This window comes from Xiphophorus hellerii, chromosome 10, assembly GCF_003331165.1.
Source record: "Xiphophorus hellerii strain 12219 chromosome 10, Xiphophorus_hellerii-4.1, whole genome shotgun sequence".
Classification (NCBI taxonomy): domain Eukaryota; kingdom Metazoa; phylum Chordata; class Actinopteri; order Cyprinodontiformes; family Poeciliidae; genus Xiphophorus; species Xiphophorus hellerii.
Window position 1 is genome coordinate 9,107,351 of NC_045681.1, and position 25,986 is coordinate 9,133,336.

Genomic DNA, 25,986 nt, shown 5'->3' on the forward strand with positions numbered 1-25,986 from the left:
TAGAGTCTGTCTGTTTAACAGCATTTCTAATTTCCGTTGTGGTTTGGGATGAGTAATGCTTTGTGAAAAGTTAAGACAAATAGAAGAGGTTCTCTTCCAGGAAGTTAGAGGAAAAATAACTCCAATAAAAAGTCCTTTTAGCAACAGGCAGCAAAGTATTGAGACCACAACACAAGATGTCATTGATTTAAAAGCTTTTGAAAATAAGTGGAAATAAGTTGATAAATTATTTTTAAAGATTCAATTGAGAATCTTTAAAAAGAAAATCTCAAAAATTATGCTAACAAATGCCCATTCAACTTAGCTTGGGCTATTTGTCTTAATATATTATAAAAAGTTAAGGTACTAGATGTGAAAAGTTGGACATAACGAAAAACACTTTTCTAAAGGCAGTTCTGCAGAGTGTTGACTTAGAGGTTGCGATACAAATGCACTCTTTTCAGATTTTATTAGAGAAAAAATTGACGATCTTCATGTTTTATAACAACGATTATTGCAGTTAAAGTGCTCTGTTGTTGTATAAAGCCTGACTGGTGTGACTAAAACTAGCAAAGACGATGCCTCACTTATGTGGGATTGTGATATTTTAGTTTTAAACTGGAAATGGAGAAAGTTTTCTAGAGCAGTAGGATCACCATTTTTGACATCTGCTGCAAAGATCCAAGAGTAATGGACTAACTAACTGCAAAGCTTTGCTTGAAAATGAAAAGTGTAGCTTTTATTCAGAAAATGTATCCTGATTTGGTCTGGACCAGCACAATTGCGAATGTCCAAACATTTTGAATTTGGAAGGGACTAATCATGCAGGTTCAAATCAGCAATTAATGCTCTTCAACACTAATCATTATCTTGTTATACTTTTTTCTGAAGTAATCACTACTCTCTCACTGAGTGGCATGGCTGCCCATTTCCTTGTTGATAATGACCCATTTTCACAAAGTCTTTTGCTTCTGTTCTGGTGATTTGGACAAGTCACATGTCATGTTCATTTCTACCTGGGCATTGTGGGTTGACATTAGACTGTCTGAGGACCACAAATCTCTTTCTGATGTCTTGGCTGATTTTCATTTGTTGCCATGCAAAGGAAACAATATTTTTGAATGATGCAAAAGAGACAATATAGAAAAAGATGTAACTCTGCCCAGATAGATAAGGCAAAAAACTAATTTTTAAATTTGATACAGACAGACTGGTACTGCATGTAAGCTATAATATTAATATAAATTCTGTGGTATCACAACATGGCCCATATTTTTCCTGTCTGTTTCTGACAAAGTTGTTATGAAATCTATTGCTTCTTTGTTTATTATACTTAAATGCTTGACATGAATGCATCCACCTGCCTCAGTTCATAATTTAAATATTAATGACATAAAGCAGCACTTTCACTGGAATGCTGAGTGGATATGTGAAACCACTGATGAGCTCTTTAGCTTCGACCAGGATATGGGTAAACTGGGCTTTTAAATAAGATGTTAAATGTCAGAAACAGAACAAACCTTTGAAAGCCTGTGGGACTAAATGATCACCAGAACCACCAGGGCAGACCGATGGGTGCAGAACATCATTTATTTTGACAATAATGGAGAACTATGCAAGTTTTATATACACTTTTCTACCTGATGTTGCACATCTAATTCAGGAAAAACCCGCAGAGTGAGATTTCCATTTCTCATTGCCAAGCAGCCAGCAATCTGGCTCTATTTTCACTTTAAACTATTATACAATACCAAAGAAGACTGGTGTTCTGTAATCAGATCAAATTATTTTATACCAACAATTTTGTTTTCTGAAAATCCAAAGAGCTCTGGTGAATTTTTGAACGTAGTCACTACATTTTTAGTGTAGATGATCTCCATCCAGATTAAGCAGGCAGCAGGACAAACAAATATATATAAAAAATTCTACTTTTAGATAAATATTTCAGAAGCACATATTACTGGTGTGACTGAATTGCTTTAGTTTACTGAAAAACCCCATAAATCATGCTAATAATCTAATAAAGTTAAAGTTACGATGGATCCTAATGGGATCTCTTGTGCAGCTGAAAGTATTTGATTTTTGCATAACTCTGTAAAGTAAATTTGTCTTTTAACCTGCAGTGCTCATTTATTTTAACAGCTTTATTCCACAACATGTTATTTTACTGTGCTGGCTTGTGCACTTTCAGCAAACTATAACTTCAAAATTAACTAATGACGTAAAAGGGAAAAGTGAGCGTTTGATAATTACTAAGACCGTTTCCTCTTTCTTTTCTGCTACTAAATTAAATATGTTTTTTCAGCTGAACAACTTCTGATGAATAGCTTTACATATATGCCACTGTGCTTTAATATGGAACAGATAGATATATTAATCAGGTTATTATAAGTACAGCAAAATCAGGATGCAGTTATTCAGATGACTTGGATCATGGCTACATAGATGTAGACCTGAATTGTGTTATGTAGTATCGATGGAATCCCTTTGCCACTCTAAGAAAATGAAAACCAGGAAAAGGATGACCACAAGGACGTAGAAAAAAAAGAAAGCTTTGTCAACTCTTGTAGCCACTCTGTTCCAGTAGCCACTCGTCTCCTCGTCTTTGTTGGACTTGAAGAGCAGAGTTAACATCTTCTGCATCGCCCTCAGCTCATCTGAAAGCCTCTCCAGGGTGTAGCACTCCCCCAGCAGTTTGCTGCTTCTGTCCTGAAAAAGTGATTTAATAAATCGGTTTACAGAAGGACGGATGTCTTTTGCTATTTTGGTTTTTGTGCACCGATAGTGACTGACTGCTGACCTCTTTGGCACCAGGCAGGATCTCACCGGTTTCACTAGAAGACACGTTGTAGATAAATCCACCTGAGGTCCAGTCATGTGATTCTGAAAGAGAGTTTCTAAATTAATCCTGAAAATCAACACTAAATGGCAGTATTTCATACTGCATTAGTTTGCATATAATTTCATCCACTGCAAAAACACTAAATCTCACCAAGTATTTTTGGTCTAGTTTCTTGTGCAAATATCCAAAAGCAACTTTCAAGGAACTTTTCAGCAAGATATAAGAGCTTGTTTGTTTCATAATTTCTTATTATTGATTTTTAAAAAATACTAGTTCCACTGTCAGATTATTTAACTTATAACAAGAGAAAAATGTCTTATTTTATGTAAAATACTCTTCCAATTTTATGTAAAATACTCTTCCAGTGGACCTGTTATTTTTTTTTTTTTATCAATAAATATTATTGACTTAAAACAAGCTCTTATATCTTGCTGAAAAGTTACTTGTAAGTTAGTTTGTCTTATTTCAGGTGTACTCAGAAACTAGACCAAAATTACTTGGTAAGATTTTTTGTTTTGTTTTTTGCAGTGAAATATTTTTAATATAACAGCATATACTTTGGAGCTGTTTTTAAAGTAGGTGTCATTTATAATAATTAAAACAGACTGTAATAAACAGTGTTTGATCTTCCTGAGTGCTATTACAGCAGATTTCCTGAGGAGGGCAGCAGATACACCATTTTTTAAAGCAGCAGTTTTTATTGCAATGTTGGACATTTTCATTACTTTCACTCTAACCTGTTTGTTTTTCCTTTTTCACTAGAAAAAGATTTTTATTCTAAAAGATTTTATTCTTTTAGAAAGAATAAATTCACAGAAAATTTCCAAATGAGGTTGCTTGTCTTTGCTTCTCTAAAATTGAGAAATTAGCTGAAATAACAAAAAGAAAACATAAAATCTTAATTGTTTCACCAGCAAGACATGCAAAGCTTTGAATCTGTGATTTTAATGTTGATTATTTTATTGTGTTCAGTCTGTTCCATAAACCATCTATAAGGTATTTTTTGTTGTTTTAAAAATAATAATAATGTTTTAAAAATTGCAAATGTTCTTATAAAATATGTGGAAGTATTCATTAATGGATTTTTATTTGTTTTATTGATAAACCCATAAAGATGTTTATTATGTAACAGCTGTTTATTAGACACCTGTCGTTATAATTGTCGTAATTGCTTATAAAAGAGATAATATATTAACATTTAGACCAATAATGGCCAGAAACTATGTAATATGGAGGAGATTTTTCACTCAGCATCACATTTTAAACTTTGAGGTTGAGAAATGGAGTTTAATACTGCTTCAGGCTTTCAGTGAAGAAGCTTGAAATGTTAAGATGCAGACAAACAACTAATAACTTCAAAAAAGATCCCAGTTTCCCTGTATCTGGACAAATTTAATCTCCTATCTGTGTAGCAGCTGTGAAAGTTGCCTTTGTTAGACTTGATAGATTCCTGGATCATGCATCCGTCTCTCTCTGTATCTTGGGAGCTTTTCTGTCTCAGATACATCACGAAAATCGTCTCCAGGAGGCTGAGCATCATCAGAGCAAAAATCCCGATGCAATAACCGGCTGAAAAGGATCAGACAGGACAAAATGAATGAAGTCAGGTCACGTTTCCCGCACAAAAGTAGCAGATTTATCCTACCTATGAGTGGGACTCTGTCAGAGGAGGACGGCAGAATTTCATTGAGAATGAGCTGCAGCACTGTAATGGCCAGCAGCACGGTGACTTTAAAGCTGAGCTTCTCTCCACCGTAGTCTGAGATCATGAAGGAGGCCAAGTCCAAACACAAGAAGAAGAGAACCGGCAGCAGGAAGTTGACAATGTACAGCAGAGACCTCCTCTTCATCGTGATCTGGGAAACAAGATTTAGATTAATATTCAGCAAAAGCAGAAAATTGACCTTTTCAGACAAAGTTTTATCAAAATTTGGCTTCTTGAAATGCAATTCAGCTACTTTTTTAAAAGTATCTATTATAGAACTTTGAACTTTTTAAAAGAAATTTCAACTTTCTGCCATTTAGTGGGATTTAAGATTAGTTAATTGCCTTTCTAAAGGTCATGCAGCTTTAAAACTGTGGAAAACATAAACACATCAGACTTCAGTGAAAATGTAATTTTCTGCATAGTGTAAATACAGAATATGATAAAGGTCATTCATTGCTAAAGCAGAAAAAGGAAAGAAGATTTCACTTTTTCAGGCAGTAATCGGATGTGTACATGTAAAACTAATGATACCTACAGTGTAAATGACGACATCTGGATCAGTTAAAATGGTAGCGTTGTTTGCAGTGACGATCATGTCGATGAACAGCCACTCATACTGAGTCCGCATCACTTCCCGAGACCACTCTGTGGCCTCTGAAGAGTTGTCACTCGGCTGCAGACGGATCTCTCTGGCTGAAAAAGAGGGGAAATCCTGTAAAAGCTGTCCTGGATTTTTCCCAGAAAAACCTGTAAATGTCTCTCTAGCGCTTGCTTTTGGGAAATATACTTGTTTCTATTCCATTTATTTACATCATTATGCATTTTATAGCAAAGGTAACAAAAGTCAAACAAATTGATGATTAGTTTCAGCCACCTGAATATTTCTAATCAGGATTTCCTGTTAAACGTCCTTGGCTATATATCTGATGTCCACATCAGCTTGCTCGTTAATTTCATTTACACTCCTGATTACACATTTAACATGAGGAAATTAGAAAAGAGGGAAGCATAAACATACAAAGAAGCAGTCGATTACTGCAGTCAGGTAGTGTTGATGCCAGTCAACAGTTGTTTTCTATCAGGACTGTCCTTAACTTGATCGATCCCATTACAGCTTAACATTTCACATGTGGAAAACGTTCGTAGATATGTTGGAAGCGTGTTCTCACCCGTGTGTATGATGGACCTGAAGGTGAGGTTGCAGCTCTGAATGTCAAAAGGAAACTTGTATATATGCATCCTGCAAGTGCTCACTAACACCTGGTCGTTCTGAACTTCAACGTCTCCTTTGTTGTTGATGGTGAGGTAAGGACTGGGAGGGGCTTTGTCTTTCTCTGTCCTGCATAAATTAAAAAGACAAACAAATTAAGTGATTATGGAGGTTTGCAAAGCTTGGGATTCACACATGACAAAGCAATGGATGATAAATATTGCGCTATATTGCCACTAATATTCACAGGTTCTAAGCTTTATAATAAGCAATAAGTAATTTAATTTTTGATTTTGCAGAGATTAAAAAATCTAAACAGATTGTAATCCTCCTTTACAGAGGATTTTTGCAGGGTTCTTTCCGGTAAAGGTATTGAAGATTCTGTTTGTCCGTTTTCCCTAAAGGAATATCCTGCGCTGTCACAGGCATCGTGGTTTTCTGCACCATGTCTGGATACATCATTTCACTATAGCTGTCATCCTCTAACTGTCTTAATCGTTATTTTCTCCACAGGGTGCACCCTTGACACCTCCATATTCTTAATTCCTGTCACCTCCAGCATCTCATTTATCCCCGCCTGCTGAGCCTCCGGTACAGCAGCCCTCATTGTCTCTGGAACAGCCTTTTTCTCCTGCACTATCGTTATCTGTTCCAGAATTTTGTGAGCAGCGCCATCATCAGAACATGAGTCTCCATCGTCCTCAGATCAAACTTTTTCTGCAAATTATTTGTCCTGTGTTCCTGGTCCAAGATAGATTGTAAAGTAAAACACTTTTTGCAGTGGAGCAAAAGAAATAATCGTCTGTTTCATACTCTGTAGGTAAGACAGACCAACAATGACTGTGAGCTTTACCAACCAATCAGTGTATTTACCCCTTTTATCTTTTTATCAGTTTCCTGTGAATAAATGGGTTATCTGGTTGGCTTAGCCAATTATTCTGTCCTGCAAGATTACAAGCTTGCACTTTACCTCTTCCTTGAAAATTAGAAGTTCACAATCTTCCACCAAATGTTTATAGCTGCTCTCAATTTGCATAAACCACCTTATGTTTAAATCTTAAGAGACAAATATTTAGCATTTAGCGGCACATGTGGGATTCAGAAAGGCATGTAATATTTATTCACAAGTTGCTGTTTTTTTAATCAGCCTAAAGATTAAACAGGCCAAAGTGTGAGGGTCTCTTGATGTCTCTACACCACATGCAGGATTACACTAATTCACATATAAACACTTACATTTCTACAATCGTAAGATCTGGTTTCCATAAAATTTCAGTACGTAGAGAAACATTATCAATTCCACAAAACTGATCTGGATCCCAAGAAATGTATTCGTTGTTCCACCTCTGAAAAGAAAAATAAAGAAAAAGAGCACAGTGTTAAAGACAAATTTCTCAGTAGATCTGAGAGTCTCCATTCTAACAGATGGTTGATTTGTTCAGAAGAACTCACTGTGACAGTCCACACATAAGGAATAAATTTCTGGTCTTTTTCAACCTGCAGAGAATAAAGCATCACAAAACCACAACGTAATGCAAAGTCCATCAACACTTAATCTAAACGTGTGACGTTTAGATTAAAATATCATTACTGGGCATTAACCCGGACACAAACAGGAAGCGTTTCCACTCAGTTCCTCTAATGAACTCTAAATTGTCTTCTTATCACAGTTGATATTAATGTATGGCTCATGCACAAGATTCCTTCTGAGGAAAGCTATTATGTACTTGTGGAGAACCGCAGGCTATTATAGTTTTCTAGAAAATGTTGGAGAAACTTATAAAAGCAGCCTGGTCTGTCAAGATTTAGGTGCAATTTTAAAAATAACATTCTTGACTTTAGAATAAATAGATAAACAATTTCTAAACGATTTTGAGTATTTAAATCCCTAAATAGTTCAGTTGAGCTCAGCAAAAGTAAGTACAGCTATGGAAGAAAGGAATTAAACTGGAGGCAGTTTTTGCCTCAGGATTTTAAAACTCTTAAAAACTAAGCTTTACTGGAAGGAATGGCCAGGTGTTGTTTGTGAGCATAAAGTTTCTCAGTTATGATTATGTTTTTATTTAGACTTTTTTTATGTCTTCTGTCATAAAATGTCTGGAAATCTCTAGTCATAATGTTGTTTCAAAGAAGTCACCTTTTAAAAAGAATCACACCATTTGCTGTCCCTGTGGCTCATTTTTACGCTGTGCCTGAGCTAAATGAAGGAGAGGGCATCATGCTGCAGCTGCAACAGTTATCAGAAATGAAGCATAAACTGGTTTGTGGAAAAAAGCAAATATATATATATTAAAAAGAATCCAAAGTAGTGTTAGTAGTTTTGTTCTTTTAAGCTATTTTGTCACCAGCATTTATTAATCAGACTGGGTTTACAATCTAGGGAATAAAAATCCCTGTGTAGGGTGCCGGTCTACTAGGTATCCTTATTGTAGCCTATAGAGACTTATTGAGCTAATGAGCTCATCATTACTCTTCTCTGGAGATAAAATCATAGTTTTTGGCTCCATTCCCTGCTGCCTTGTGTCTGCCTTTGTTTTCTTTCACAACATTTCTTTATTTTGCATATTTCTATATTTTTCACATGTAGATGAATCGCAAACACTTTTGAAAAAAAAATCTGTAATACCTATCAGATATTAAAAATAATTACTTACCACATCTAGGATGGCATAGAGCAGAACTTCCAGTGACACTAGTGTGGGATTTTTATAGTTTTTGACGGGCCGGGTCATGGAGTACAGCTCGTTGTTACTTGACAGGTTTAAATAGTTCAAAACATCCTGATAACTGCAGTTCTGCTCAGAATTAATCTCATCTGCAGGCGATAAACACAGGAAAACACTTTTCAAAAACAGCCGTCACATTTTGTCAATCATTAATGAGATTGATTTCATTTTGACTACAAATGCATTAGCGTCTGTGTGGTTTGTATTCATTGCTACAGAATTTATAATGAGGACACCAGAAACACCGGTTCACAGATACATGTAGTAATTATTAGAATTGATTGTGGGCATTAAGTGGCCATTATGAGACTGCCGCTGACACCATTGCAGGGTTTTATAAAAGCAATTCACTAATTATTTAGTAATGGCAATGTGTATCCCAGGAAAAGTTATGTCTTTATCTCTCAAGAATGTTTGTGAGAAAACTTATTTGAAGCAATGGATTATTTTGTAGTTTAATAAATGAATAAATATCTACAAACAAAAATGCTATCAGCTAATTAGCTCATAATTATTCCAGCAGCACTACCAAGCAGACAACATATAAAAATGGTTAAAAAGCAGTTCCTAAAAAGGTTTTAAATCCACATTTCTCCACTTTTTAACAATAATTTGAAACTCATAAAGCTGAATATTCCTGAGACTTACCAGAGATAAGGAGCAGAAAAAGGAAACCAACCAGCATCTTGACTCCCTCATGCGTATTTGTCCTTTCAGCGTCTCTTTGGAGCTGATGACTGCATGGTGTAGTACTGGAAAGGGGCGGTTCAAGTCACATCTATAGCTGGAGGTCTGGTGGGTTTTTTTTTTGCTGGTTTTTCATATTACCATGACTCTGACATCCATTCTCAGACAGAGGCCACGCCCACACGTCCTGCATGAATGTATAAATTTACTTGCAGATCAAGTTACAAAGGAAATGGAAACGTGCCCCGATGGTATATTAGATATTCAGTCTGGATTGTTTTCTTTGTTTTGGTGAAAAATTCCCAAAGCAAAACATTTAAGATTCTGCAGGACGAGATTGTAATTGAACCGCTTTCCCCAAGCTTTTGCTGTAAGCAAATGTTACATAAAGGGTGATTTGTGAACTGGATGGCACCATAATTCAAAAGTCTCTTAATGCATGTAGATCAATATGATAAAGGGTCGCTGCAAAAGAATTCACACAGCCTCTTTTAAATGTTTTTATCTTGAAATGTATGAACTCTTTCCTTTTCAAATTTGAAACCTGAATAAGATATTCAAATATATTTACTCATTTAAAAATGTTTTATAGGGTATATTCATGTAGTATTTATAAAATGCAATATGAAACAAAACCATTTGATTTAATTTGATAAAATAAAAGTTCAATATCCATAAATGTTTGGTTAGTTGTGCATTTGAAGCTCAACACCTTTCACATATTTTCACTTTTGTAGGAAACACAACAAATCTGTCGACTACACTCTAAACGTCCTGAATCTATGAAACAGGAGTGCAGCACAAGTAGATCAGATCCTCGCTGAAATGAGTAAAATGAATGTCCATCATCCTGCGTAATATGATTATGGTGCACAAAATAGCAGGCTGGCGACAATAAATATGATTCATTTATTATGTAAAATGAGCTGCAAGGTGAAAGAAGGATGATATAAGACAAGAAGGTCAGACTGAAACAAAAATTATGTTTTATTACTGTTGCTTTTTCCTTTTTCATACATAATATATAATCTCTTAAACTTTATTATCTCAGTCCATGTGACAATTTCTGATACTGCTGCTCTGTACAAAACATTTATCCTAAACACACTTTTTATTTACAAAGCCAATGGATGTTGAATATTTTAGGCCTGCTCTAAACTCTAAAGTCAGCCAGATATTCAAGGACAGATTGGACAAAACACCCACTGTGTTGCTGCATAAAATACACCAGGCAGGCATCTGCATACAAATGGAAGGAAATGTTACATGTTTAAAAAATTGCACCAAGTGAGTCTAGATATTAAGAATGGGGGAAATTTAATTATGCTGTATTTTCTCCATGTGTTAACGTGAATGTATTAATTTTTTTTTTGAGTTTATTGAGACCCACATGGATTGAAATATACCAGCTGTAAAGTATTTAACTGGATTCTCAAACTTTGCTTCAATTTCAAATCTGCATAAACTTTGTTTATAATACAAAACAGAATGCTTCTAAAAGCACAGAAAATATTTACAGTGACATTTCCACTCCAGTCATTATCCTTAGTGAAAACGTCAGCTTTCAATAGAACACTACAAACTGATCGGCTTTGTACAATACAGTGATATCATGAATGATTTTTCTTTTTTTTTAAGAGTACCACTCCATAAAGATGAAGGACAGGAAGAGTAAAACAGTTAAAACATAAAAAATAAAGAAAAGTCGGTTGATTCTCTTTGCCCAAAATACAGACTTCACTCTCTCCGCTCTGGGGCCAAAATGTCGATGCATCATGTTCTGCAGCTTCTTCAGCTCATCCAGGATCGACTGCAAAGCGTTTGTATCCCTCGAGTGGCTGCTGTAGTTCACCTGCACACAGATGCAGTCAGTTCACTGGATTTTACTTTCTGAATCAGCGTTTTACCACTTTGTTCTACTCATCACTGCCTTGATTCTTATTCTGAGGAATCCGAGTGGTACGAGACACACGAAACTCAAATCCTAGTGTTGTCTTCGTATATGTTAATGTGCAGAGGGCTGTGAATAGTGAGAAGTGAAGTGGCTTCATATATAGCAACATAATAAACTTTGCTCTGATCGTGACTTTATCCTGTTCTAAGATTATTTAAATCGTAGATTATTTTAAATGACCACAGATTTTACACAGTCTATATTGAACAGACATTAAGCTAATAAAATAATGTGAGACTAATTAGGTTGAGTTCTGGAGTTTGATTTGGACCCAGTGGTCTACAACCTTTACAATCCAGAGCCATTCTTGTTCACAGTCCAGCTAAATAAAAAATGTCTGCTTTAGGAAATGTATTATAATTTTTAAAAACCCAACATTTTATTTCTATTTTTAGTTTTTGAAACTAAAAAAAACAAACATTTGCAAAAAGAGGCTGGATAGATTTTATTTTTGTTTACTTTCATTTTCAAGACTTGTATTTGCTACATCAATTTAAAAATATTTGTTGGTTTTTCATTAATCCTCTACCACCATGTTTGACAGTGGGCACCAGATGTTTGTGCTGATTTGTAGATGAACTCAGTCTCAACTTCGAAGAAAGACATCAGATAAAAAAATTATCAGAAAAAAATAAACCATAAATTATTCCTAAATTAGGAGTGTGTTTATTCTAAACTGCATTCAATTAATTTTTCACAAACCGAGTGTAACAAGTGTAAAAAAGCCTAATAATTTGTATAGATCATGCACATAATGCTTACCTCGTCATCCACAGTAAGGAGCTCATGCTGCTTCTCACTTTCACAGACTTTGTAGCTGCAGCTGCAGCCATTTTGTTTTTTAATTTCTAAAAGAATAACACATTTGTTAGAAAGAGGAGCATGGATGCATCTTATTATTTAAACATACAAACTTTGCAGGATTTTTCTTTTTAAAAACTTTGCATGGGATTTATTTATTGTAGATACATAATGGACTAAAAAAACTGCACATTTTATATGAGTGGAAATACACAAACAATAATATAAGGTGTCTCACCTGTGCTGCAATCTTTTGTTTTCATTTGTTTGTTTTTTTCCTCCCCACTGTCACACAAGCTGAGTTCATCTTCAGAGTCTTTATCTATCAGATACGTTACCAGGATTGTCTCCAGCAGACTGAGCAGCATCAGAGCAAAGATCACAATGCAGTAGGTCGCTTAGAGACAGAAACAGGCGATTAGTGACGTGTTTGAGTATCTCAAGTCAAATGGAAACCATTCAGTTCCCAACTTTGTACCTATCAGTGGAGTCCTGTTGGACATGGAGGGCAGGATGTCGTTAAGGATGAGCAGGAGGACAGAGATGGCCAGCAGCACCGTGACTTTGAAGCCCAGCTTCTCCCCTCGATGGTCAGCGATGAAGAAAGATGCGAGGTCCAGGATGAGGAAAAACAGGATGGGCAACAGGAAGTTTATGACGTGGAGTAGAGGTCTCCTCTTTATGGTGACCTGACAACATTTAAAAACAAAGAAAAGTTTTTATTTTTCTGAACTTCTTGAGGAGCTTTTTAAACAAAGGAGGTTAGTAAGACATTCAAACCACAAAACAATGTTTTTTATGTTCTTTGGTACAAATAATCATTACCTCTGAAATTTTGTTTTGCATTTGTGGCAACTGTCATTTGGTATTTATAATGCAGATGTTTGCCCAAATCATTTTCTGATTTGTACTCATACGTACTAGATGTATAGAGCAAAAACAAAAACATAACTTTGAAGAAAATAAGATATTATGAGCTATTAATATTACATAGAGTACTCTATGAGAGGAAGTAGTTCTGGATCAAAATTGCCTCCATATTTATGATGAAAAAATGTAAATATAGTCTTTGGTCCCAAAAATGTGAGAATTGACATCACTGATCAAATAGACTCAATGGACTTATAAAACACAGAAAGTGATGTAGCCTAGCATAAAACAGGTATAATGATGATTTGCTGTCAACCTGCTGAGTCACAAAAAAAACTCAACTTCTTTTAAATCTACCAACTGTGTGGTTAGTAGGTAAAGAAAGAAAATGTAACCTAATGTCACGCAAAATATGGACAATTTGTAAGCGCTGTTTCTACAGGTCACTAGCTAAGTGTTAGTCGCTAATCATGCTAAATTGGACATCTACTGAGGAGATATTTTTTGGACTAAACCAAAGAAATATTTCACTGTTTTTAATAAGTCAGGGCTACACTTCGTCTTTTTAAAGGTACAAAATCTAAATCTAACTCACTAGATATTGCCTTATCTAGTTAGTTTATTTTATCATTGCACCCCTTTCTTGACTTATTTTTGTTTCCAGTGTTGTTTACCTTGTAAACTAGCAGTTCCCAACGTCTATCATACAAGCTGATGTTGGAGCTCTCGACGGACATTTTCAGGAACTCCCACTCTCCCTGTGTCTTCATTACCTCTCTGGAAAACTGCGTGGCCCGAGACGAATTTGAGAAAGGAAAAATTCTAATTTCTTTTACTGTTGGGAGATAAAAGAAAATTAAATGAGGGTCCAAGCTGCTAAGTAGTCTGAGTGATTGGTGTAATAATCGCTCAAATGATGATGTAAGCATGAAACTTCTCACAATTGTTCCCTATCAGATATCTATCAAATTCAGAAGTAATTGCCTTAGCAACTGTTGCTAGGTAACCAGTTTTGGACAGTAACTGACTGCTAAAAAACTTCAATAACTTTATCTTTAGAAAAATTACATTTATTACAAGAACTATAATGCCTTTTATTGGAAAAAAATGGTGCTACTAGTAGCTATTTCAAGCTCTCAAAAAGTCTATTATGTTTCCATCTAGAGCTTTAAAATTTTATGGAATTAAATGCTTCACCAAATTGTACTTCCATTTATTGCCCATCCATCACCATTTCATCCCAATCTATTTTGTAACCCAAAGAAATCTTTTGATTTTTTTCTGAACCAAATTTATCTATTTGGTTCTCTTTGCATGGTATTTATTAGATATATTCAAAAATAAAATAAACTCCTGACTGCTCAAACTAGGATCAGTATAAGTAACTTATTTCTGTAAGCGATATTTATTGAAGATGCATAACTATAGTTCCAAACAGTTAATTCTTTTTCAACATGCATTAATCAATCAATCAAATTTATTTGCATAGTTTAGCAACAAAGGTACTAATTGCTCATTAGTATCATTGTTTTAAAAGTGCTTACTGTATAAATATGGGGGCGACTCACAGATACCCACCACAGTGTATTGCAGAACCAATGGACAGGCTGCACTCCTGCGTGTCAAAAGGAAACTTGTGGACGTCCATCTTGCAGGTGCTAATCACCCGCATGTCCTCGTCAAAATAGACAGTCCCGTCATGAGTCACCAGGATGTATGGATTTTGAGGAGAGTCATCCTTCTCTACCCTGAAACATTACTCAGGAACACACACACATGGACACACACATGCACACACACACAGATCCTTGTTAATGTCTCACAGGAGGCCTGAAAGTAGCTCAGTGGGTTGTGGGGACGACCCTTTCTAGAGGGCCTAAAACTATGAACAAAATCAGGCTAGTGCCCCAAAAAATCTTGATACTAAAAATCACTTTCAATAAACACAATTTGAAACTTTATTTTACATGGTAGCTTTTCAGTCACATGTGGGGCTTCTAACATTCATGCTTTGCTGGGTCCACCTCTACACACATGAGATTTTTAGTCTGTTATGGAGCTTGGTTTTAATGTTCAAGGTGTAAGAGACCCATCTTTACACACACATGATTTTTCACACATACACATATATGCTGAACATTCAGATGACACATTTCATGCTCACAATGAACCGATTAACAGATGTTAAACTTTTAACTGTCATAAAACTGTGTTGGCCAAGAATTATACTGAAAGTGATATCCATATGGTTGTGTGTATTTGAATAAAAATTAACACACAATAAAGTTGTTTACCTCTGCAAATATTAAATTATATCTTTTTATGAAGCCACAAAACTAAATGTGCAATTTACTCATGATCTTTCTATAAAGTTTCTTAGTTAAACTTAGATTTAAAAATTAGATTTATTCATTGTATGTTTTCGCTTTTCAACTCGAGATTAACTTTGTCAGGTTGAATTTCAACACAGTAGCAAAAAAATATACCTTAAAAGGGAATCCAGCAAACGTCTTTAATATAAATTTTAAAAAATAAGTAGATTCAAACCTGCATAGTGAGTCTGATAAATTACTTTTTATCTTTCATTTCTAAAAGTGAAAAAAAATTTGACATGTAGTGGTTTTTTTTAAGTTATTTACTATATTTTTTCATTCTTGTTGGTTTGAGTTTTGTAGATATCTCCTGTAACACCCAACCTGCTCAGAATATTCCCTCTAACCTTCATTTTGATGCTTAGGTCCAATGTGCTGTTTATTCTTGTTTTTTTGTAACTTAAAACATTATTTAGTACAATAATGTTTTAGTTAAAGTCGGAGTACAATACATTTACATTTTGTATGCCAATTATGCGTTTGACCTATTTCAACTGCTGCCAATGGCCACATTGGATGTATATTTTCAGTGCCTCAGATGGAGAAATTTACTAAAAGTGTTGAGACATTGTGATGAATGAAAACAAGAAGAGAATCTGTAAAGTCTATGTTAGTTTTTAACAATAATGCTATTGAAATATTCAGCCATTATGTATATGATTTTCTAAATTTGTGCAGATATTTAAGTCAATAACTGTGTGCTGAAGGCTTACATCTCATAGATGAAGAGGTCAGGTCTCCAAAGAATGCCTTTAGGAACTGAAATCTCAGTGATCCCACAAAACTGAGCTGGATCCCAAGAGATGCGTTCGTCTTTCCATTGCTACATAAAAGCAGATAGCAAAAAGTAACAAAAAAAATCTGCCCAAAAAAGGAAGGCAACACTTGTAATGGTAATATTGGTTGAGATATTAATAAAAATTAGGTAAAAAGTTGTCAAACTGAATTTAATTGACTCACCACTGTCACCCAGACAAAAGGTACAAAGGTTTGGGTTTTCTCAACCTAAGAATAAGGACATAAACATTTTCAGAAAATTGACCAATATTAATTATCTGATGAGTAGGGATGCCCCAATCTGATCCTAAGTATTGGTTTGGGTTCTACAGTGTTCTATTTCGAAGTCAGTGGCTGAAATGACCTACTGATCTTCGTTGTTGTTTTCGTTAAGATTTTATCAGCTTTCCCACAATATACTCTGCAGCTCCCCATTGCAAAGACTGATTTTAAAATCAACCCATTTTCAGTGTAAAAACTCATAAATAGTTTTGCATATTGCTTTATTCCTTTGTCCATTAAAATATCAGAATCAGGACATCCGTACGGATGAGCTTAACATCAGAAAGCATACAGTACCACCGACAGAATGGCGTAGAGGATCAGGTCCGTCTTCACCGCTGTGGTGTGTGTGTGGTCCAGAACAGGTCGGGTCAGTTTAAACACACTGGTGTCCACTGTCAGGTTTAAGTAATCCAGAACATCCTGATAACTGCAAACTTTACAGGACACCTCACCTACAGGAGAACAATCCATAACAAGAGTTACTGAAGGATTTAATGGAAATACAGCACTTTTGAAATAGGTTTATTAAATCCTATAAGCATAGCTTAATTAACTGCTCAAACTTCTTGCTGAATGGAAATTTTCAATGATTTTATTGCTTTCTACACAGATAATTACTTTGAGAATGAACCGCATTGATTTAGATTCTCTGTCATCCAGTTCTTGCTAAAGATGAAAACCACTGGATTTCTCTTGTTTCTTGATTAAGTGTCACTTTTCATCCAAAACGCTTCTTCAGTTCTGAGAGTATTTAGAAATAACAAGCTTATAAGCTAAATAACATCACAACAATAACATTAATAGAGCCATAACAAATGGGGCCATTAAGAACACTATCACTTTGAAATGTTATATCATTCATTCACTTTAGTTTTTATTTATTTGACACAAAATGTATCTAACTGAAAATATGTACACAAAAGATGCACCTGTAAGTAATACTCTGCTGGTTTTATGTTTTTTAACCAATCCCCATGGCAACATTTCTGTCGGGTAACAATTTGATTTGTTATGAAGCCTATGTCCTGCTGCTAAGGTGAATCCTTAAGTTAAAATCTGATTATTTAGTTTGAGAGGTAGATACATTTGTACTTCAAAATTACCCCAGTTATAAATTTAAAGTACTTGAATGAAATTATACGTACAGTATGTACATTTTGACAGTGCGTCAAGTTAGTTTATATCTCTACGTAGAATACTTATAGGCAACAAGGATTTGAAATGTTGTTGACCAAAACAAGTGTTATCAAATGAAATTCCTAAAACAAAAATGCATATTTAAAAAAACTTACCTGTGATGATAACGAGCAGAAAAAAGGAAATGTGCATCATCTCAGGAGCTTTTTGCAGTCTAGTGTTGCTGAGACAGTCCTTTATTCTCATCAGCGAAGTCCGACCAAACACGTTTAAATGAGCTATCCCTCCATTGTAGACATGTGTGACAGATAATTAGCTTACAGAGGGAGTGGACATTCATTGCCTGCTATTTATCTGGCTTTGATACTTCTGACAGCTGAGATTTCTGCAACAGATGACTTAAAAAAAGCCAAACTGAATATAAAAGGCAGGTGGAAGACGTTCATCAGCTTAAAGCCAGAGATAATGCGACTTTACAGCGTGCTGTCAACAAGAAGAATAATAGGACCAATTTAGCTCTGAACTTGTGACTTGAGCACACAGTTAGAGAAGATGATGCAACATGTACAATTTGATTAGAATGGAACCGAGACAATGTGAGAGCAACATTATGAGCTCTGTCCCCAATTAAAGCCACTTGTTTTATTGTTGTCTCCTGCCAGTCTCACTGTGGGCGGCTGAGCACTGAAACCCAATTTTCTCAGCAGGAGATCTATCTTCACGACAAAGTTTGCTAAAAGCCTGGGATTAACATCGGATGGTCTTCTCCTGTCATCCATTACCACGCAGAGAACTTTAAAGATGCCAAAAGGAGGTTTGTCAAAAGAAAAAATAGAAAATTTTAAACTAATGAAATTTGAAACATGTATATAAGATTCATTACAGTCAGAGTGATGTATTTCAAGAGTTAACTTCAATTAATTTGAATAAGTGTGACTTACATCAAAAGATAATAATCCATTTACATCCAGATCATAAAACAAAAAGTTTGTAATTCACAAACATCATCTTTCTGAAAAATGTGCCATCATTAATAGGACAATTAATATCCTATTATGAATTATAAGCAGTCAATTGTTTGCTAAAATTAATTTTTCCAACTAGAAATAGGAATAAGATCATGTTGTATAGAAGAATATGCAAAGCCTGTGATTTAGTCCACAAATTTATTAGCAAAAAGGTAATAATCGTTTGTTTTTTCCTCTATTTTCATGTGCATTCATGTTTTCCGTCATGTTTGGGGCACATCAACATCAAAGTCAGAATACTAGAGTGAATGTTTATATTTAAAAGGTAGTTAATAGTGTGAACCCAAAGAGAAATAAATAAAAAGAAAACGTGGATCTTGTCTATGGCTTTATGTCAAGTATGCAAAGCAGTACTAATGCAAACAAGACCTTTTTTCTCATGTATTTATTACAGATAACATGTTAACTCAGTCAAGAAAGCACAGATTTGATTTTTTTCTGACAATAGACCCCACATTAATACTCTTCCACATATGTCTATGCTATACCTGTATTAACTCTACTGGGATATCTTTATGATCAGGTACATATGTAACCTTTAAACTGTGTGTAAATTATTTACTTTGTCTTTTACAATGTGCAGCTGCATTTTAAAAACACACACTAAAAATGTAAATTCTCCTTGATGCAATCAAATGCTTCCCTTTATCTAGGGTCCCGTGATCTTCAAGGAGCTGGAGCTTTCTCTGGGAAAACATTTTTTCTTTCTCTTTGATCACTTTTACATCCGCTGACATCTGCTGAATTAAAGGTGCCTCTGTGCATGTATTTAGTGAAGTCTGCTGTATGACTTCCGGCCAAAACAACGCAGATTGCTTGTGTAAAACAGCTGCCAAAAATGGGGGAAAACTGGACAACTTTCACATGTTAATATTAACAAGTTTGATCTACAGCAAAGAATTCAACTATACTTGAACACATTAGCTTATGTTTCTACGACTTCCATTCTCTGAAGATAAGGTAGAGAAAGAGTAAAACTGTGACGGTGTAGCAAATGAAGAAAGATCTGTTGATTCTTTTTGCCCAAGACACCAACTTTACTTTTTCTTCTCTGTAGCCAAGATGGACGTAAACGGCTTTCTGCAGCTTCTTCAGCTCATCCAGAATCAACAGCAGCATATGAGATTCTCCTGACAGAATAGTGCTGTTCACCTGGAGATAATCAGATGCTAGTATTGTTGTTGTTTCACTGGACACTATTTGACACAAATTTGCAAGACTGCTGAGATTTCACTCATGAACAAGAGTAGCTGGCTATCACCATGCTGGGCTGTGAGAACGCATAAATAACCTGGGTCAGATTCTTTGAAGCAGACTATAAATATTAGCATATTAGGGTTGTGGTAGATAGAAAAAACAGAAGTAAATTTCTGTCAAAACAAACTCAGACATTTTGAGATTAATCTCAAAACTTCTGGTTGTATTTAGTACTACTAAAGTGGCATTAGAGTAAAAAAATTGTACAAAGAAGAGTGAAATACCAACAAATAAGTAAAGTCACACCATAGCACTCAATTTTTTTAAATGAAATGTAAAAACTGGCTATGGATGTTAATTTGTCTATATTCCAGATTTGTATGATAATTATCAGGCCATTGTTTGTCCTATTACATTTAAAATATTCTGAAAAGTCCCAACAGTGTTTCAGTTTTCTATGTTTGCAGGGCCAAATTTAATACAAAATATGAGTTTCTACATACATATTATGTCATACCTCTTCAAGTACAGGAAGAATCTCATGCTGTCTTTCCTTTTCTGCATCTCTGCAGATGCTTTTACAGATGGTATGCGCCTCATCTTCTAAAAGCAAAATAATTATTTTCAGGAATTAGTCTGCAGACATTAAGTATAATAAAAAGGCATGCACAAGCACAAAAAGAGTAAGCACCTTGCCCTGGACTTTATAGAAACAAACAGCTAAAACATCTTTACGGACATTTTAAAAACTTGAATTTAGCATGTAAATGTTTAAAATATTTATGTATTGCAGGACATAGCCTGCATTTACTATTTGGACTGTTCTTCTAACTGAAGGAATAAAACAACAAACTTTGTAACTTTCCTTTCATAAAATCCAAAAGGAGAAGTAATATTGTGACCACGAATTTTATGACTTCTTATTTAAGGCACTGGGAGTCAAAAACTAATGTACATAATGGAAGAAAGAGGAGATGTGAAAGAGTAAAGTTTGATACTATTGTTGTGCCGCTACAAGTTGGGCACCAATGCATTAATGTGAGACTTACTGTTCTGATGCTTCTCACCTTTGTCACAATTCTTAGTTTTGGTATGTTTTTGCTTGTTCTCCTGGTTCTCCTGTGGGCTGAACTCATCTTTTTCAATCAGATACGTGACCAGGATCGTCTCCAAAAGACTCAGCAGCATCAGAGCGAAAACCACAATGCAGTAGGTTGCTAAGTGGAGCGGGAAACTGTATTAGTATTGTTTGTTTGAGAAGTTTAACATAGATTTGTGTTTAGTACACAGTTTGTACCTATCAGTGGAGTCCTGTTGGACATGGCAGGCAGAATGTCATTAAGGATGACCAGGAGGACAGAGATGGCCAGCAGAACCGTGACTTTGAAGCCCAGTTTCTCCCCTCGATGGTCCGAGATGAAGAAGGAGGCGAGATCCAGGGAGAGGAAGAACAGGATGGGCAACAGGAAGTTTATGACATGGAGGAGGGGCCTTCTCTTTATGGTGACCTGAGGAAATAACATATAAACTGTTTAACATAATATTTAACTGAGATTGTTTTACTTGGCTTTATTAATTTTAGAGTATTTTTCCCAAGACTATTGCTATAGAAAAATATATTACTGGATTTTTGAGCATCTAAAATTGTCCAAACATTTTTATCAAGCAGAGACCTACTTCCAGAAACAGCTTTATAATAATTGCCTTTCTTCACTTTGTTGTTTATGCAGGTTTTAAATAAGCCTGTCACAATAGCAATTACTCAGTTAAGATGAGCTGGATAAATTTCACTCTTGTTATTATTTTTTTTTTCATAAGTCATGTTATTTATGTTTATAGTTATGTTTTAGTTTTTATTTCCTTTTTATTTTATGTTTTAGATTGTTGTGCTTTATTTTGGATATTTAAAATGTCTTTCAGTATAGAGTATTTTGTACAAAATGAAATGTATTGGTACTTGATCGGGTGAACTTGCATTATTATACCATTATCATGTTATTAGTTTAAAAAACAACAGTATTGATTATCAAAATAATTTCTGGGTTAATTTATCGTCCAGCAAAATGAGTTACTGCGACAGACCTGGAGTTAAGTGTGTGTTACATACTGTATACATGAGCATGTCCCAGCTTCTATTCTCGTAGGTAAGAAGGGAGTTGTTGACAGACAGACGCAGGAACTCCCACTCTCCCTGCGTCTTCATGATCTGCTGTGAAAACTGGGTAACTCGAGACGAGTTCGAAGAGGCAAGAATTCGCATTTCCTTCTCTGCTGGCAGAGAAAACACAAGGCAATAAATGAAAGGCAATTCATAAAAGTCATGTGGCAGTCATAACACTGACAGAAACGCACCGCAGTAAACTGCAGAACCAATCGATATGCTGCATTCTTGAGTGTCAAAGGGAAACCTGTGGACGTCCATCTTGCAGGTGCTGACAACACGAATGTCGTCACCAGCAATGATGGTGCCATCAAAATTCACCAATATGTTCAGGTACTGAGGCGAGTCGTCCTTCTCTATCCTGATGAAAAACACACATGTACAGCATGTTTCTTTTTATGGGGTGATTTGGGAGCATTTACATAAAATCTGAAATAAAATGAACCAACAGAGGCTTGGTTTTCTTCTTATAGCTGCAGGATAACTGTTTACTTATCATTATTCTGTAAATAGCGGTGCATACTTTCATAAAAATGAAAACACAGTAAACTAACTGACCTAGTTATCAAACAGAGGAAATAAATAATGCACAATAAGGAAACTTGTGTAATTTAATAATCTGTTGCATATGTTGAGATTTCTTGTTTTAGGCTGGTTCTTTTAGCTTGTTTCTTTTTTTAAAGTGGTTTTAACTTCACATATACTCCAGTCATTAATGCATACATATAAACATGGGGGGGTTTCCTCACAAGGTCATGGAAGAGCTGGTTGCCAGTCCATCAAAGGGCAACAGAAATACTCAAATCTAAGAGAAATTTAGAGTGTCCACCCAACATATGACACTTTGCTGGGAACTGTTTGGTATTTTTTAAGTTCTGTTGAATCTGTTATTTGGTATTTTTATGAAGTCTTCGTAAACTGGTTTTCAACTTATATGAATAAAAAGTATGATTAAATGTGAAATGTCTTTTTAACAAGTTGCAACCATATGTGGTATTCTTATTGTTATTGACATTGTTATTCTTAAATGCACATTTCAAATAAAGTACTGTAAATTTATAAAGTGAAAAAAACCCCGACATGTTTTTCAATGCTTTGGTTTAAATAAAAATATCTGGAAAGTCTCACATTTGATGGTTGTATTCAGCCATCAGTATGTGTCTGCCTGCTTTGCACATCTAAAAGAGACTCAAATTGTTGCCCATTCTTCTTTATGTCACAGCTCAACCTTGGTCAGATTGGTAGGAAATCATCTGAGAACATAAATTTTCATGTCTTGACACAGATTTCCAGTTTAATTTAGGTCTGGACTTTGACTGGGCCATTCTAACACATGAATTTGCTTTGATCTCAACCAATTTGCTTTATTTCTGGGTGTGTGTTTAGGGTCATTTTCCTGCTGGAAGTCGAACTTTCAACCTCTTTCGTAAGCATTTTACAACCTCTAACATATTTTCTTTCAGGATTAGCCTATATTTAACTTCACATTCCCACAGCATGATGCTACCACCACTAATATTTTACTGTGGGGATGGTATGCAATGTTTTGAAGGCAAGTCATAACACTGAATTTTATTTAGGAGTATACATTACGCTTTTTTCAACTGTAAAAAAAAAGTGAACTGGCATCATTTTCCTAACATTTTGCAGTCATACACTACTTTTTGTTGGTTTGTCACATAAAAAACAAAGAAAATGCATTGAAATCTTAATGTTTATGTGTCTAAATTAAATAATCTGCTTGTTTTTCTTTTGTTGTAAATGTCTGTGTGTGATGTAGGCTTACATCTCGTAGATGAAGAGATCTGGTTTCCAGAGCAGATCTTTAGGAACCGAAATCTGAGTGATTCCACAAAACTGAGCCGGGTCCCATGAGATGAACTCGTTGTTCCACTGCTGCAGTAAATTGAGCAGAAATCAATTAAACAACGGAGTCAAGCAGAATACAAGAAGGTGAATAACGATACAAGCTATGCACTTTAGACGTTTCCAGATCTCAGTTTTCACTGACCATTGACGCCCAGATGAAAGGAACAAACGTTTGTGTTTTTTCAACCTGAGGATAAAGACAAAGACATGTGAAAAACCTTTCAGGTAACTGATAAATCACACATCCTTTAGGCTGCAGTGCGGCCCGTACCACCGCCAGGATGGCATAGACGATGATGTCCAGCTTCACCACAGTGATGTGTGTGTGGTCCCGAACGGGCCGGGTCAGTTTAAACACGCTGTTGTCCGCTGTCAGGTTCAGGTAGTCCAGAACGTCCTGATAGCTGCACACTTTGCAGGACCCGTCATCTACAGAGGAACAGATATCCTGCAGGATTTCATTTGGAAATCTTGTGCACAAACTAAAAACGTTGCTGCTAAGCATTGTATGTTTAGTAAAGTAGTTTTTATTTTCAAAATTTACTGTTAATCCAGATTTTTTTTAAATCTAGTTCTGTAAAATCTAGTTTTACATGCATGTTAAACTTAAAATAAGACAAATGTTACATTTGTGAAAATATTGTATATGTTGTCTATTTCAACAAACATTTTATTCCCTATATTGCATTGTACTGTGTTATCATATTTGCTGTGCTTTGGTTTTTTGGGAGGAGGTTTTAAATATACATTCTATAGAAATATTAGAAATAGCACATAATCAATATATATAATATATACAATTTTATGTCTTTATGTATATGTTGTTTGGAAGATGAAATTTTCTTTACATTAAATTTTGTTAAGTTTTATTTATATACATGATTCATTATTTTTAGTACTCTTTATGTGTTTTCAATTGTTTTTCTACATTTTACAGTTGACTAAAGGGAAACAGTCGAGGATTTCTGCAATTTTTAAAAACATATATCATTGAAATTATAAAGTGTTTACATTTTTAAAAAAAAATACAATTTGAGTTTATAGATTTTAGCTAGAAATCAATATAGTGCATGTATCTACTCTCAAGAAATTAATAAAAGTACATTTAGTTTAGTTTATTGTTTATTAACATTTTATTAACACATTAATAAAAAGGTTAGAGGCGTCTTTTAGTTATTACACAATTTGAAATATATTCTAAAAAAATCTAGACATTTACACTAACTAGACATTAAGGACTATTTATTTAGAAAGATAAAATCAATTTTCACTTAAATTAGATTAGTTGAAAATCCAATTTAAAATTAAATTAGAAAACTATAATTTCATCTACAACTACTATTTTTTGAGGGTGATTTTATTATTTGTTTGATAAAATCATGCAGAGATTATAGGTTTCTGGTAAATTACTTCATTCACATTTTGAGTTTAAGTGTTGCCCAAAGTAACTTGAAACCTTTGATCACATAATATTCCGGTTTCAGTAATTATTTTCCTAAAGTTTCAGAAGATTTCTTACTGAAATTTTAAAAACTAAAATCCCCAGACAAAATGGGAGGAACATTATGCGATTATGTTTAAGGTGTGCAGGTTTAAGAAACTTGCCTGTCAAGATGAGCAGCAGGAGGAAGGCGGCGCCGGTCATCTCTGCAGCTTTTTGCACGTCTCTGCTGTTTGAGCTGAGGGTCTTTTATTCTGCTCACAGAAAACGATTCCTCTCCTGCCTGAAATGGAAAAAAAACTTCTTATGTAGACATATATGGCACATAATTAGCTTACAGAGGGAGGAGCAGTAGACTATTTGATATATATCAGGTTTAACTTCGATCCCCCTGACAGCCAACGATGGCTATGATTGTTTTGGGTGGAAAGTGACAAAAATCCAGACTCAGTAGAACGGCAGGTTGTGTGCGCAGAGGCAGAGATAATATGATTTTACAGCTTCCTGTCACAGAGAGGAGGAATATGGCAAATTTGGACTCTGTACGCAGAATGTGAGTGCAGTTACGGGACAGATGACGCAAAGCTTGGAGAGCGGCCAACCGCAAAACAGAAGGAGAAATTTGATTTGAACAGAACTTGATCACCCAGGCAACAAGATTATGAACATTTTCCCCAATTAAACCCACTTATGTCGTCATTGTCTCCTGTCGGCCTCTCGCCATTAAGAACCCGTTTAACTTTAAACACCACATCTCTCCTAATAATCAACATGAACAGATTAATAACCACAAAAATAATCTGCAAGTAAAGCATTACGCCGGAGCAACTCAATGAATTTAATTATGTATAAACTTGTCAATAAATTGAATGAAAAGTTATATACTATACAGATTTATTACACAGACAATTTCATTCGTTCATTTATAATTGCGTTTATGAA

At 35.0% G+C, this 25,986-nt stretch overlaps 3 protein-coding genes across 3 annotated transcripts; all 3 read right to left on the reverse strand.

The window, feature by feature from the left end:
- Positions 1-1,106: 1,106 nt before the first annotated feature.
- Positions 1,107-9,195, reverse strand: LOC116726816 (5-hydroxytryptamine receptor 3A-like). Its single transcript, XM_032573691.1, has 10 exons — positions 9,114-9,195; positions 8,394-8,554; positions 7,192-7,236; positions 6,976-7,085; positions 5,699-5,868; positions 5,065-5,222; positions 4,467-4,677; positions 4,250-4,390; positions 2,780-2,862; positions 1,107-2,688 (listed from the first exon to the last, which is right to left on the reverse strand). The coding sequence occupies exons 1-10, from the start codon at positions 9,148-9,150 to the stop codon at positions 2,443-2,445; spliced, it is 1,362 nt and encodes a 453-aa protein (XP_032429582.1). The 5' UTR covers positions 9,151-9,195; the 3' UTR covers positions 1,107-2,442.
- Positions 9,179-16,700, reverse strand: LOC116727291 (5-hydroxytryptamine receptor 3A-like). The gene is made up of 9 exons (XM_032574636.1): positions 16,506-16,700; positions 15,863-15,972; positions 14,356-14,525; positions 13,452-13,612; positions 12,386-12,596; positions 12,146-12,304; positions 11,869-11,954; positions 10,894-11,004; positions 9,179-9,217 (listed from the first exon to the last, which is right to left on the reverse strand). Exons 1-9 carry the CDS (start codon positions 16,680-16,682, stop codon positions 9,179-9,181), a joined length of 1,224 nt encoding a protein of 407 aa, XP_032430527.1. The 5' UTR covers positions 16,683-16,700.
- A 3,884-nt stretch (positions 16,701-20,584) lies between these two features.
- LOC116727292 (5-hydroxytryptamine receptor 3A-like) lies at positions 20,585-25,248 on the reverse strand. The gene is made up of 8 exons (XM_032574638.1): positions 25,209-25,248; positions 23,875-24,032; positions 23,746-23,790; positions 23,521-23,630; positions 21,926-22,095; positions 21,681-21,841; positions 20,871-21,081; positions 20,585-20,790 (listed from the first exon to the last, which is right to left on the reverse strand). Exons 1-8 carry the CDS (start codon positions 25,246-25,248, stop codon positions 20,585-20,587), a joined length of 1,101 nt encoding a protein of 366 aa, XP_032430529.1.
- Between the last annotated feature and the right edge of the window lie 738 nt (positions 25,249-25,986).

What these genes read in the sequence shown, in the direction of transcription:
- LOC116726816 (XM_032573691.1), bottom strand. Translation starts at nt 9,150, where the DNA reads ATGCTGGTTGGTTTCCTTTTTCTGCTCCTTATCTCTG. An exon ending in CAGGTCCATCATACACACGG is followed by an intron (nt 5,223 to 5,698) that starts GTGAGAACACGC and finishes CCTCTTTTTCAG; the next exon opens with CCAGAGAGATCCGTCTGCAG. An exon ending in TCCTGCCTGGTGCCAAAGAG is followed by an intron (nt 2,689 to 2,779) that starts GTCAGCAGTCAG and finishes TCACTTTTTCAG; the next exon opens with GACAGAAGCAGCAAACTGCT.
- LOC116727291 (XM_032574636.1), bottom strand. Translation starts at nt 16,682, where the DNA reads ATGGATTGTTCTCCTGTAGGTGAGGTGTCCTGTAAAGTTTGCAGTTAT. An exon ending in TCTACGCCATTCTGTCGGTG is followed by an intron (nt 15,973 to 16,505) that starts GTACTGTATGCT and finishes GCTTTTATGTAG; the next exon opens with CAATGGAAAGACGAACGCAT. An exon ending in GGGAACTGCTAGTTTACAAG is followed by an intron (nt 12,597 to 13,451) that starts GTAAACAACACT and finishes AAATGTTGTCAG; the next exon opens with GTCACCATAAAGAGGAGACC.
- LOC116727292 (XM_032574638.1), bottom strand. Translation starts at nt 25,248, where the DNA reads ATGACCGGCGCCGCCTTCCTCCTGCTGCTCATCTTGACAG. An exon ending in TCTATGCCATCCTGGCGGTG is followed by an intron (nt 23,791 to 23,874) that starts GTACGGGCCGCA and finishes CTTTATCCTCAG; the next exon opens with GTTGAAAAAACACAAACGTT. An exon ending in CAACAGGACTCCACTGATAG is followed by an intron (nt 20,791 to 20,870) that starts GTACAAACTGTG and finishes CGCTCCACTTAG; the next exon opens with CAACCTACTGCATTGTGGTT.